Here is a 15,082-nt window from a genome sequence, read left to right as displayed (position 1 = left end):
AGTGTCCTCCAGCAGCAGTGTTTCTAGATAGAGTGTTGCCCTTGCTCGAAAAACAAAAGCAGAAACAGCGGATAAACAGTCAGATTTCCGCTGTTTCGCTTTGTGCAGATTGGAACTGCTTACAATGGGGTTTGGGCACTTACGCAATTTAAAGAAGAAACAATACTTTTGCCATGGAAAACTATTGTGAACAACATAAACACGTGCAAAACAATCTCTTCCTGCCTTCTCCCACAATGCTTTGCGCCGTCGGCTCCTCCCATACCGCTTCTGTGCATGCACCATGAGATAAATGCGCAGTGGGCAAGGAATATCCATTGTTGTCTTTCGCAAAGGCTCCTTTTCTTCTCACCGGGACAGACCTTTACTACGAGGTCGGTCCCGGGATTGCAAAAATATAAATATGACGGTAATGTAAAAGCAAAACGCGTTGATGATTTTTACGGCTTTCTTTTTAAGTAGAACCCTGAATATGAAAGGGTGATAGATACATGGGGTCAGTCACTGGAATCAAGCACTCAGTATACTCACACTACAAAAGCCAGCAATAAAAATCTAAAAATGACCATAGCATACCACTAATTTTATAAAAATAGTACATTTGGCTGCAGTCTAAGGAGTATATTTACTAAAGTGCGGGTTTATAGAAGTGAAAGTGTTGCTCATATCAACCAATCAGATTCTAGCTATTATTTTCTAGAAGGTGCTAGATAAATAAAAAGTAGTATCTGATTGGTTGCTATGGGCAACACCTCCACCTCTATAAACCAGCATTTTAGTAACTATGCCCCTAAGTAACTGGTGCAGAGTTGCAGGGTTGGCTTTGGAAAATTGCATGTGGATAGAAGAGAGAAAGAAACAATTTATCAATTTTCCCTACCTTCATCCTCTGGATGCTCCGGGCATTGCTGTACTCACTGGCGACTGTGCCCCCGCCCCTCCATGTGACATCACACAGAGGGGGTGTGGCCTGCACCGGGCCTGCGAATGATGTTATAAATATCCAAATGGCCCTTGTCTGAAAAAAGGTTCCCCACCCCTAATCTACAACAAGGGGAAGATGATGTGGGAGCACATGTGACCACAGGAGAGTACAGAAAATGTTCATGGTGCACTCGCCAGTTGAATTTGAGTTTGTGGTTTGGAATTTGCAATTCATATTCACCTTTCGCTTTCAAGGTTTCGCCATTTCCATTTATATTTAAATTATATTTTTAAATAAATAACTAGTCTCCATTTACTTCAATACACTTCTCCCATCGATGCTCCAACCTCTTGATTCTGTTTAGGAAAAAGTCCAGTGATTGGTCCTCAAACCAGCCCTGTATAGCAGTTATGACATCATCATCAGATGCAAAAGTCTTCCCACGAATGTGCTCTTTTAGCTTGAATGTGAATTCCAGTAGCGTCATCTTCTTCATTTGCAGATATTTAATGTTGGCTTTAATTTCAGTTTTCTCCACTTTTCAGTATTCTCCATTTCTCAACTTTTAGAGTTTTTTTCCCCAAATTTTAGTGATATTGTTCTGCTTATTATTCAATATCTGCAAAAATAAAAGAATTCTGCTGTAATGTTCTACTAAGACCTCTAGTACATTCATACAGAAAATCAATACAGGGCGACATCTAATACTTTGTCAGGATACCGACTTTTGGATGCAACCTCGTATAAATATCTCCACGCATTACTTGCTCCCATTCATGGTTACAGGATTTTCTTCTGTTGGCACCCACTCTATGGAATGCCTTACCACGCACAATACGACTTACATCTAGTCTCCAATCCTTCAAGCGTTCCCTGAAAACTCACTTCTTCAGGCTAGCTTATCAGATTCCAGAACCGCCCATATAACCTTCATAGCTTCCATGTCTAATTACATCCCCTTTCACAGTCCACACATAACCTCACACATTGTCTTTCTTTCACATCATCCTGACATTTGGCCGAAATTCCTGTGTGACTGGATCATGCAGCCCACCAAGAAACTGTGCATTCTGGCCGGACCAAATTCCAATATATAGCACCTATCCTTGTGTATCAATGCCTATTTCCCTATAGATTGTAAGCTTGCGAGCAGGGCCTTCCTACCTACATATCTGTCTGTTATTCCCCAGTTTTGTTCTATTAATGTTTCAATTGTAAAGGGCAACGGAATAAGCTGCGCTATATAAGAAACTGTTAATAAATAAATATCCTTATTAAATAGGCTTCACCATGCTTTGCATGAGCGAGACTATCGCCAGAGATAGCACTGTGGTAACCCTTGATAGATAGGAAGAAACTTTTAATTACTTAATAAATAGACCTATTAGTGTGCAATGTTATTTGTTTTACTAACTTTTACTGTTTTGCATAATCACTGTTGCCTCTTAAATTTTAGATTATGATGATTTTCATACTTATCATAGTCATCAGTCAAAAATGAAATCCCGGTATAATGATTTATATATTTAATTCTAACATAAATTATAAATTTAGAAGCAAAGGCTTATGAAATGCAGAACTCTCTCTTAAGATGTGATGTTTCTCATCATGCTGTAAAATAGCGCCCTTGTTTAGATAGTCCTCAGCTATGGGTTCTAGGTAACAGAATACACTGCGTTTGATTCACAGTATGTTGTTTGTGATTTCAGGGTTATCATTTGCTTTGCTGGCTGCAGTCCCTCTTGGGTACGGCCTGTACTCCTCTTTCTTTCCTGTACTGATATATGTCTTTCTGGGGACATCCAGACATCTTTCCATTGGTAAGTAAGTACAGGCAAGTATTTCACCTAATACTTCCCTAATCGTGATTTATATTTGATATTGATTTCTACTGTATGCCAGTATATATATGTAAAGGTGCAGACAATAATAAATTATTTTGATATTGGGGGCGGATGCAAGAAAGGTAGAATGCGATGCACTCGGGGCATGGTTGCGGTGGGTAACGCCCTCTTCCTGATGGCATTACCCTATAGAAGCCTATAGGCTTCTATCGGGAGAGTGCTGTGAGAGGGATTCAATCGGATCCCTCCCGCCACCCCCTGCGGCGCATGCTTCCTTCTGCGCATACGCAGAAGGACACCAGAGGGGCTTCTGAGTCATAGACCTGGAAGTCCCTCCGTCGCAAAGGGCCGCTCTTACAGAGACAGCGGTCCTTTGCGGTGCTAGTCATGCATACCGGCGTTGCTAACGTGATGCGTCATGCATTCTGCCCTGAAAGTCACAGAGGAGATCTGTACCCATATACAAGCACAAGTTTGTAGGATTTGAGGTGACATAATAATTGTAATAAATGACAGTGGGGGAGATGTATCAAAGTGCGTTAGGTGGATTAGCGGTATCAGCGCACGTTATGTGCGGTTGATACAACTTCGCCCCAAAGTATCAATGAGGAGATGTGTGCTAAATGATGCGTCCCTGTCATTATCTGCGTTGCTATCTACATGTTAGCGTGCCGATATGCTAGGCAACTTATGAATGGTCAGTGGCAGCTATAGATTTCGACAGCTGCAGCTATCGCTGCCAAACCACCACAGCAGAAACAGCACTGTCCCTGGCTGCGGCAGCTGGCGCGCTCTGGGCTGCACGTGATCTCGCACTTGCCCAGTGTAGCCGGTTGAGTGGGACACAGCGCATCAGCACTAGGTTGATGCTCTGTGGGCTCTGGTAGGGATCACCAGAGGGGGTAATGAAAACTCTACAGCAGATGATATATTCTGCTTCTGTATAAGAGACCTCGGTGTTACAATATTTGTTTGTTTTTCCAACAGGGCCATTTCCCGTGGTCAGTTTGATGGTCGGTATGGTAGTTCTACAAATGGCCCCAGATGAAAATTTTCAGATTCAAAACGCAACTGATACAAATACCATGATTGTGAACACGACCGCAAGAGATACACAAAGGGTCTTGATTTCAGGAACACTCTGTTTCCTGATTGGAATTATACAGGTAACGTGTTTAATGTAGTGCGCATGGTGTAGTACAGCTGTAACTGTATCATCATGTATCAATCATAGGCTCCTCTTCACTAAATTGCACCACCCTGATTAAGGGGTCTATTTACTAAGCTGTGTTAGGAGACAGAGTGAAAAGTGATAAGGTACCAGCCAATCAGCTCCCAACTGTCATCTCACAGGCTGTGTTTGAAAAATGACAGTTGGGAGCTGATTGGCTGGCACCTTATCACTTTTCACTCTGTCTACTAACACTGCTTAGTAAATAGACTACTAAAGCTTAAATGAAGTGAAAAAATGAGTTGATTCTTAGTAGTTAATCTAAAAATCAAAGACTCTACTTGGTGCTTTTAGAAAAAAATAACTATCCAGAGAGCATCCTCATGTCAGCACCATGTATGGTGACCCAACGACCGAATAGATTCATTCACCAATACTTTTATGCATTTTTTATTTTAATTTATGTAATTGACCATAATTTTGTATAATTCTTGAATGTTCAATTACAATCCATTTTTATTACTCTGAACCTTTTTTGGATTGGTTTATGCCCCTTTGAATACTAATATGGCACACCTCCTCTGAAGGTTTGGTTGGAAAAACCTGTTTGGACATTGCTATTATTGGTGAGGACCTGTGGAGTTACTAAAGCTAATGCATACACACTTAACAATATGCTCCATGAACGATATCGTTAAGTGTTTCTCCTGCACTGCCGGGCTCAATGTCGGGAACGAAGCATACACACTGAACTATATCATTAACGATATCGTTCAGTGACGGCACCCTCCCTCATCTCTGAACATGCGCAACCTGACAATATCATCAGGTTGACCTGCAAGTTCAGGCAATGAAAGACATCGTTACCGATTCACAGGAGCGTGCGTCGTTAACAATATCTTGCAAACACACATACTCGATATTGAACGATATCGATATCATTATCGTTCATATGGTTCAATTTATTGCCTAGTGTGTATGAGCCATTAGATTTCTTTTGTCGTGGGCAGGAAACAAAGTATCGATTTTCAGCAATTCAATTGAAGGTGATGTGAGTGACGTGCAGTGGAAACGCTCTTACCTGTGGCACATTCCGTCTACAACATCGCTCATTTTGCACTGCACCCCCACCACAGGAAGATGAGCAGTGCTGCCCTACCATAATATATATATTTTTTTTTTTTAAAAACAATGTTTTTTTATTTAATTGAAAACTGGTAATAATATGATCAATATAACAAGACATTTATCAAGGTAAACAACTTTCCAATTACTGGCATCAGGGCTGGCAAAATAAATCCTGGGGCCCGGAACACTAATTTTTTTGGTACCCCCTATCCCCTCCCAGTAGGTACCTGCAGGTCTGCCAGTGTCTCTCAGCCTTATTCTCGCCTGTGTGGCACCAGCCATAGCCTAGCCGGTGTCGCTACAGTACCATCCCTGTCTCCAGCCTCATCCCCGTGTCTCTCCATCTCTGTCCATTCACTCATCTCCCCTCTGTCTCTCATCTTAATCATCCCCAGTTCTCTGTCTCTCAGCTTAATCATTCCCCAGCCCGTCTGTCTCTCAGTTTAATCATCCCCCAATGCCTCTCTCTCTCAGCTTAATCATTCACCAACCCTTCTGTCTCTCAGTCGCTTAGTCATCCCACAGCCCCTGTGTGTCTCCCCAACCTAATCATCCCACAGCCCCTCCCTCTCTCAATTTAATCATCCCCCAGTTCCTCTGTGTGTGTCCAGCCCCTGTGCCTCCCAGTCTCATTTCTTAATCCCTGTGTATCTCAGCCTCATTCCCTAGCCCTGTGTCCCCAGCTCCATCTCCCCCCTTCATCTGCAGCCCTCCACCACCTGGCTGTGTCTCTCTAGGCCTGCCCAGCCAAGCCAACACTTAACTGCTGCCTGCTGTGCTGTTCTGTTCTTCTTCCCGAGCGGTCAGCTGAGGCCCAGCCCCGGCTTCTCTCTGATACAGAAGCGTGACGTCATGACATCACATGCACTGCGCCGGGCTGACGGCCTCGGTTTCTGCATGTGCCCTGCTGACATCAGCATGCCAATGGCAGAAGCAAGGGAAGTGGGGACACATGAATGCATGAATGGTGCTCCTCTAAGTCTCGGGGCCCAGTACAAGTACCCTTTGTACCCCCTGTCGCCGGGTCTGTTTCGCTGCAAATATGGACTATTAGTTTACCCTGATGTTTCCCAGCATTCTGGGTGGTGACATTTAAGAGTGCCACCAATGCATCTCGAGATATAGACAAACCGGTCACACTGGAGATCAGGTCCCACAACTGATCCCAATAGGAAGTGGGAGATGATAGAAATATAGGCCCTCATTCAGAGCCGTACGCTCTGAGCAGAGCGCACGCTCTGAATGAGGGCCGGCCTCCATGAAAATGGAGCGTCCTCCTGGACGCTCGTATAGCTGTGGGTCACCACCCACAGGCTATACGAGCGTGCATTTTGATGGCCGCGATGGTCGTGACCATCGCGACCATCGAATCTGCGAGCCGGAGCCTGCAGTTGAGGTTTTCAACCGCAAGCTCCGGAGTGATTTTGGCTCTATCAGAGCCAAAATCACTCCCACTGACATCACTAGTGATGTCAGTGGGCCGGCTTCTGACGGGAGGCGTTCCCGTGGGAACGCCCCCGTCAGGGAGGCACGCCCCCGGCACGCCTACCAAAGGGGGCGTGCTGTCAATCAACATCGACAGCACGCCCCCTTTGATCAGACACAACGAGCGAAGGAAAGTCCTTCGCTCGTCGCGTCTGGCGCATGCGCACGACGGAGCTCCCTCCGTCGTGCGCATGCTCAGTCCAGAACATCGACCCACTTGCGAGCGGACAGCCGCTCGCGAGTGGGTCTGAATCAGGCCCATAGTGTGAAGTTGAGACCATGGTTGCACTACATCCAAATAAAAAGTTTACACCTGTCCCTGAATTCTATAGTATAGCGTATGTGTCATGCCTGAAGTTATGACTTCTAATGAATAGGTTAAAACGTGTGTCTACAAAACCAACGGAAATAGTTTGAAATGAACATTACACTTTCACTATTAAAGCACTTGTCTTACAGCTGGCATTAGGAGTGTTGCAGATTGGTTTCATTGTACGATATCTTGGAGAACCACTGGTTGGTGGATTCACAACAGCTGCAGCTTTCCAAGTTCTTGTGTCACAAATAAAACAACTCCTCAACGTTCCAACAGGAAATTACAATGGAGTGTTGTCAATAATACGGGTAAGTATACTCTGTGTTTTACATGTAATAACAAACACATTATCGATGTTAAATTTTTACTGACTGATTCCATCTTGGAATGCCGCCATGGCTCACAGTGACACACATAATGGACATCACACACTGTGTTTACACTGCATACTTGCGTAATTTTTTGGACCTCATCTCCTGGAGATCCCAGAGAGCATTCTCAAGGGCAAGTGCAATGGGTGTGATCACGCATTTGTTGTCTCATGGACCTGGCCACTCACTGTGCAGTGACACCAAAGAGGTCATCAAGACCCAGTTCTCTTTACAAAAATGATAGGCTGGATCAAGGAGAGTAACCTACTTTCTTGGGAGCCAGGGACAACTTCCCGAAATTCTGGAGTATCCTTGAATTTAGATGCATCTTATCTTGCATTTTTACATCTGTATATAGTGTTACATATATGCTAAGATTAAAGATGTGTGCGGACACGATTTCATTGGATTCATTTTCGTGTTTTTGGTTTTGGTTTTGCAAAACCACCCGCAAGTGTTTTGGTTTTGGATTTAATCAATAAAAATCGACTAAAGATCGATAAAAACAGCTAAAATGTCTGAATCCAAACCTGAGTTCCGGACTCGGAACCCCTAAATTCGGGTGTGTTCGGATTTCAGAAATCTAGACCCGCACCTCTCTAGTTAAGATAAATCCAACTTAAAGATCTAGCCTATTGATGCTTCTGGTTTAATGATGAGACAGACATCATCAAGAAGGTGATAACGATGACTGACATGTATTTTATTGTAGAAAAAATAATAAAAAACTTATGTCAACCCCTTTGAAAACCCTTTACCAGTGCCAGCAGTATGCTATGTGTCCCCCTGCTAGGCTGGAAACCAAAATCTGATTAGTATCAGAAGTAGGGTAAGAGTTCAAGATAGGAACAACAATAGTTTCTGTTCTTCCACTACTCTTCAGACCATAGACCTCCATACATCTGCAATGTTTTGGGCAATTGCCCGATCTCCAGACACCGGGATTGGGGCATCAGTGAAATCCAACATGTTGGATTTCCCTGGTTTGCCGATCCTGACCAAGATCGGGATCAGCAAATCAGGGATTTTTAACATGAAGAATTTCACCGATTCCTTGACGAATTGGCGATCATCGACTGGTGGACAGCGGTTTCAGTCCCTGATTCATACCCGTTCACTAGGCTGAGGTCGCACGCAGCTGGCCGATTTTCACAATCTGCGCATGCGTAAAATACGTAGTTCACGTGCATGAACCAGTCCCTGCGATCAGAAAGCGATCGCAGCAAGTACACAGACGCTCCGCAAAAATGAGTGACAGGACGTGTCATTTGTGGGTGGTGACAGGGGGTGGCTGAAGGAAACGGGGGTGTGGTGCTGCAAATGCAGGCATGTCTGTGCATCTGGACGCTGTTTCTGGGGCATACATAATTAAGACGTAGCGTCATAATACAAGTCACATGGCTGTTTAACACACAGCAGCACTCGCCGAACTTGCGGTGGAGTTTGGTCAACCGCAAGTGCTGCGTATGGTTCCGATGGCCTCCGATGTTACCGATTGTGTAATACACTTCCTGGAGATGACGTATGTTGCAAAGGGAGAGTGAACATCTTATGTCAGGCTGGTGGGCGTCTAAATACATATGTGTGATCGCACACCATGACATAGTGGAAGTTCTAATGTCTTGCTTGTGATCGCGGGATTTGCATACTTTGGATGTGTTCGGCACGCAGCTTTGCGACTGGGTCTGAATCGGGCCCTCAGTCCGATCTGGGAATTAGGGTAACAGCTGGCAGATGAATGGGGGACTTAAGTTAGCATGTGGTCCCTGCAAGTCTCAGCCGAAAGACTTTCATTGTTGTGATTGCATTACAAGAGTGATTTTCAACCTTTTTTAATTCGCGGCACACTACACAAGATTTTAAAATAAAAAAAAACACACTACATTAGTTCCCACAGGAACAAAACACACTACATTGGCCCCCACAAGAATAAAAAAACACACTACATTGGCCCCCACAAGAATAAAACAATCCCATTGGCTGGCCTAACAGAAAAAAAAAACCACATTGCTCCCCACAAAAAAAACAACCATACCACATTGCACCCCACAGAATTGCTCCCCACAGAAAAAGAAACCTATGGCTGGCCCCACAGAAACAAAAAACAAAACAAAACACATTGTTCCCCACTAAATAGGCAAATATATGGCTGGATAACATATGGCTGGTTCTCACTAAAAAAATGACATGACTGGTTCCCACGAAAAAATAAACTATGGCTGGTATCCACGAAGAAGAAAAAAATGTCTGGTACCCACAAAACCCACATTTCTTCCCCCCTTGTCACTCACACTGCAGCAGGATCGCGTGCGGGCGGGCTTCCAGGCAGGCTGCAGAGCCTGCCTGGACAGAGCGCGGGCTGGCTGATTGGCGCAGGGCGTTGGCTGGCAGAGCGGGCTGGAGGGCAGTGGACAACGCGGCGTGTGTGACCTGTGATGTCACGCCGCCGCATCTTTGCAGGTCACTACCCGGTCGCGCCTGAGTCTCCCAGAGGAGCTCAGCGGCCCGGGATGCTGAAGTACAGTAAAATGTGCCCAGTGGCTCTGACAGCCCCGCGGCACACTTCACAACCGGTCACGGCACACTAGTGTGCCGCGGCACACCGGTTGAAAACCGCTGCATTACAAGGTGAAGATCACTGATGAGGTACAGGTGCTTTATACAGTGATCAGTGGAACTCACTCGTTGCTCTTGGTTTTACCCTACTTGTTGTGATAACCCAGTTTGTTTAACTATTCTGACTGCCGTCCTGACCTCATATTGTTACTCATTTATCCAACCACCATTTTCCCCACCGCAGATTGATTATGACCCCTTATACTTGCCACCGTGCCTAAATAATCATTAAAATTGTATTTCTATTTACTTAAAAGATGCAATTTTTCTACTCTCATGTATTTAGGGAAACATTGGAGCCTGACAGTGTAGGGTGGACACGCCCACATGGCACTGACCACACCCACACTGCACTGGTCGCAGCCCTTTTCGTAATCGAGTTGCGATCCGTATTGAATCAGGACCTCTGATCGTAGTTATGAAAAATAATATTTGTATTCTGAATTTATTTCTGCAAATCAATCAATTTAATTTTATTTATTTTTATATCCTGGAAATAGACAATTATAGATATCTGTAAGAACATCGCAAAGACCAATATCGCTGATTTAATTGCCGGACTTCTGGCCTTCTTTGTGTGTGTGGCAGTGAAGGAAATAAACGAACGATACAAGCACAAGCTCCGCGTGCCTATCCCAATAGAAATTATTGTGGTAAGTTTGAAAATACTCTGCAGGCAATCACCTTCGAACCATTTGTAATACATGTTGTAAATGTAATTGCTATATTATATACCCAGTGCATTGATATACTGTAAACGTGTCTATTGAAAAGTGGTTGTGTTACCCATAGCAGCCAATCAGATTATAGCCAGTGGTCGAAGTTGGGCAGGCCCAAATCTTTAGCCCCCCTGATATTTTCTTACACCCACTTCCTCCCCTCACAGCACACCCCACCACACCGCACAGCACCACTCCACACCTCACCTCGCTGCGCTCTGCTCTGGTGACCACGGCACTCCCAGGCTCATTTCCCCTCACTCCTCGGCGGCATTTTGAATTCAGTGCTGGACGTGAGCCAATGACAGCTTGTGGACCTGCAGCCCAGCCAATTAGAGGCAGCCACTTGGCCCATGCCAAATTCAATATGCTGCCAGCTGCCCCAATTGGCTGCCACTCCACGAGCCGTAATTGGCAGTAAAATCCCTAGAAATGTGGTAAAATCACGCACGTGCCCTGCCACTGGTCTCACAGTGAGGAGGTGGCGGAGAGATCCACTTGGATCCCTCTTCGCAACCCTGGACCTCCTTCCCATAGGAGGGAGCGGGTTTCTGGCAATCAACACAAACTCCAAAAACTGAAAGTTTTTGGAGTTTGCTGAATATTGACGGTAAACTATAGAAAGAGTACCTCCCTTCATTTCAGTGCGCTCATTCATTTAATTGGAGCGAGTAATAGTGTATCTGTGAAAAGAACAATACGCTAAAATGGCCCATTCATTTAAATGCTTGTACATGCATAAATGGTTGATTTATTTGTCTCAATAGTTTTAGACTAAAGTGCCTGAAACTAAATTGGAGATTTCTAGCAATTTTTAAAGAAATTGAAAAACTGCTGATTTATAGGTAGATAAAATCAGTTAGTATATAATTGACCTGCAAATCAACATTTGGTAGATACCGCCACCCCTCCCCAAAATGTTAATTGGACAAAGCATCATAAGAGTGTCTATTTAGCATGTTACAAGTAATCAGGTACTACACAGGAAAGACATAATTAAATTTTTCTCGCTTTCGTTTTAGACTGTGGTAGCTACAGGAATATCTTACGGAGTAAATTTTGAAAAAAGGTTTCATGCTGGGATTGTGAAGAGTATCCCCAGTGGGTAAGTACTGTAATCGTCTAAGTCCTCAATTACACAGAAGGGATGAAGTTCATATCCGGGATGTCGGGATGCCGGCGCCGTATTAGGGGATGGGTTAGGGGTTAGGGTTAGGCTGCTGGTGGGGGGGGGGTTAGGTTTAGGGGTAGGGGTAGAGTTAGGATACTTACCTGCAAGTGTCTGTATCATAACCCTGCCTGTATGCAGGCATCGGGATTATGACATTATGGATGTGGGCGGCCAGGATCCCGGGTCAGAACCCCAACACCGCCATCCCAACAGGGTTAGGATACCGACACGGGCAGGTAAGTGTCCTAACATTACCCCTAGCCCTAAACCTAACCTTCCCTCCCCACAGCCTAAACCTAACCCTCCCCCCTCCCGCAGCTTAAACCTAACCCTCTCCCCTCTCCTCCCTGCCGCCTAAACCTAACCACCCCCTCTGCAGCTTAAACCTAACCCTCCCCCCCTCTTGCAGCCTAAACCTAACCCTCCCCCCCTCTCGCAGCCTAAACCTAACCCTCCCCCCCGTCTCGCAGCCTAAACTTATCCCTCTCCTCCCTGCAGCCTAAACCTAACCCTCTCCCCCCTCTCGCAGCTTAAACCTAACGCTCTCCCCCCTCTCGCAGCCTAAATCTAACCCTCCCCCCCTCTTGCAGCCTAAATCTAACCCTCCATCCCCTCTGCAGCCTATACCTAACCCTTCATCCCCTCTGCAGCCTAAACCTAACCCTCCCCCCTCTCACAGCCTAAACCTAACCCTCCCCCCCTGCAGCCTAAACCTAACCCTCTCCTCCCTCTCGCAGCCTAAACCTAACTCTCTCCTCCCTGCAGCCTAAACCTAACCCTCGAACCCCTCTGCAGCCTAAACCTAACTCTCCCCCTAAGCCCAATACTTACCGTCAGGATGCCATCGGTCAAGATGCCAGCGCCAGGATTTTGCCTGGTGTCGGGATTCTGGCGCCGGCATTCTGAGCGCCAGCATCCCGACAGCCAAGATATGAACTACATCCCAGAATGGGAAATCATTGAAATCATTATAGACAATGGTGCAACCAAAATAAACAAGTGGGCCCCACAGTAATACTGGGAGGAGCCATAACGCTACCCCTCTGTATGGGAAGCAGTCGGGAAGCCGTCGGACGGAATCGCGCCCACCGGCTTCCGGACTGTCTAATCCCGGCAAGGGTTAACTGACAGGCATCAAAATCAAGACGCCTGTCATTTTACCTACGCCGGGAGACCGACACCCGGCTTACCGACCGAAGGTAAGCCAGGCGCCGAGAGCTGCGGGGGGGGGGAGGGTTAGGTTTAGGGCTCCTGGGGGGACTTGGGGTTAGGCACCCCCCGGGAGGTTAGGGTTAAGCTAGGGGAAGGGGGGGTTAGGGTTAGGCATCCCCAGGGGGAGGTTAGGCTTAGGCACCCCCCAGGGGACTTAGGTTTAGGTGGTGGGAAAGGGGGGTTAGGTTTAGGCACTTGGGGGGGAGGTTAGGGTTAGGTACCCCTAAGGGAGGGTTAGGGGATAGAATAGAGTTAGGGGGGAGGTTAGGGTTCGGCACCCCTAAGGGAGGGTTAGGGTTAGGAGGTAGAATAGGGTTGGGGGGGAGGTTATGGTTCGGTACCCCTAACGGAGGGTTAGGGTTAGGGGGTAGAATAGGGTTAGGAAATACTTACCTTGGATGATCAGGATTTGCACCCCTGCCGGGCAGCCGCTGTCGGGATTTGAATTTGCAGAGAGCATCCTAAAAACAAAATTCCATTTCAAGATTTCAAGTATATTGGGGGTTGAGTATAATTATAGGGGATCCGTGGTATCAATTAATCCATCCAGTACCCTTCCGTAGAGATCTAATAATACTCCAATGTTAACTACAGCCAATATGAGCCAATTGCAAACCTCCTGGCTGCACAGAAGTGAAGTAATTGGTACACTGCGGGTGGGCTGATTATGGTAATGGAGGATAATTGTCCAACAGTTTAACAACTCCTGATCTACAATAATGGACATGCTATATCATATAAAACCTGTACGATTATATCAATATTAAATTATTATTTTTATTATGATCGTAAAATAATAATACTATTTAATATACTCATGTGGTTTATGCAGAACTATATTAGACAAATGTTTTTATCAAGCTCTTCAGTTGCTCTGGTGACCTTGTTACTAAAACTGGGTGACATTTCAGATTCATGAATCCCGTGGCTCCAGACATCTCCATGTTTTCCGAAATGATTGGGCCTGCATTTTCCACCGGAATTGTGGCATATGCTGTGGCTGTGTCTGTGGCAAAGGTCTACGGCACCAAACACAACTACCCAGTGGATGGAAATCAGGTAGATTTGTGAATTCTTACATTAGTCTCTTCACTCTGGCTGGTCAAGGTGTACAGATCCAGTAGAACAGGAGCTTCCAAGTTCAAATTAAGTTGCAAAAAAAAGTCTTGGGAACATCACGTAATGGCGTGTCATAGGTCTGTGGACCAAGATGTTGCCTAGTGTTTGGTGCACGTCTTTTTTTAAGCTTGGATGCTGCTGTTCTTCTTGGTCTGTGTTATTCTGGGTTGTAACAAACTCTCATTTTGGTTTGGCACCCCTTAAGTAGGAGTTAGTGATTCTAGACTGACTTTCTGTATAGCCATTGTGTACTTACCCCCAATTTTCCTGAATAATGTGGCATAATTAACTCTGATAGGGAAAGGTAGGACAGTTGGGTTTACTGTGCTGGCCAGACAATAAATGTGTTATGTTAGAATAGGTCTCAAGCCTCCCTGAGGTTTGAGGAGATGTATCAAGCATTCTAAATAGGACAGGTGTAGAAGTTTCCCATTAGCAACCAATCAGGTTATAGCTATCATTTTATAGATTGTACTTGATAAATGATAGCTAAGAGCTGATTGGTTGCTATGGATAGCATCTCCACCTGTCTTATGTGGAAGGTTTGATACATTACCTCAATGTGAGAGCTTTGTTTCAGGTGGCAGAATACTAAAATAGCAGAGTTAAGGTTCTCAAAATCAGTGTGACCAGGATACCACCCTTTCATCATCAATACAGACACTCTAGACGGTATACGGATGATTGGTCGACAATAAGGTCAATAAAGGGAAGGTCCCCACCAGTCATAATGTCAACATGGTTATTAAGGTGACCATCATTCTGTAGACATGTATTTAGGTTGACAGGGTTAAATGGTTGACATATTCAAGAGGTTGACATTTAACATGTCAACACTAAAATGTCAACATATGTTTTTTTTCATGATTGTTAGGGTTAGGTTTAGAAGTAGGGTAAAGGTGCGTGCTACTCACTAGACAATATTTTAAACGATATTGCCGATAGCAACACATTGTTGCGACAATTTCCTTTTATCGTCCAGTGTGTACGCAATATATCGTTAAC

At 45.1% G+C, this 15,082-nt stretch overlaps 1 protein-coding gene across 1 annotated transcript in view; it reads left to right on the top strand.

Moving 5' to 3' along the window:
- Nucleotides 1–15,082, top strand: part of LOC148473275 (pendrin-like) — a 101,054-nt gene that overhangs the window by 27,054 nt on the left and 58,918 nt on the right. Inside the window, exons 3-8 of the mRNA XM_088459908.1 lie at nucleotides 2,635–2,745; nucleotides 3,757–3,935; nucleotides 7,013–7,177; nucleotides 10,357–10,509; nucleotides 11,598–11,680; nucleotides 13,870–14,017. Of these exons, the coding sequence (XP_088316034.1) occupies nucleotides 2,635–2,745; nucleotides 3,757–3,935; nucleotides 7,013–7,177; nucleotides 10,357–10,509; nucleotides 11,598–11,680; nucleotides 13,870–14,017 (839 nt within the window). The remainder of the gene's footprint in view (nucleotides 1–2,634; nucleotides 2,746–3,756; nucleotides 3,936–7,012; nucleotides 7,178–10,356; nucleotides 10,510–11,597; nucleotides 11,681–13,869; nucleotides 14,018–15,082) is intronic.

Source organism: Taudactylus pleione, unplaced genomic scaffold, assembly GCF_031769625.1.
Source record: "Taudactylus pleione unplaced genomic scaffold, aTauple2 ptg000946l, whole genome shotgun sequence".
Classification (NCBI taxonomy): Eukaryota; Metazoa; Chordata; class Amphibia; order Anura; family Myobatrachidae; genus Taudactylus; species Taudactylus pleione.
Note: the sequence above shows the minus strand (reverse complement) of the source record. Positions and strands in the feature narration are given on the sequence as shown.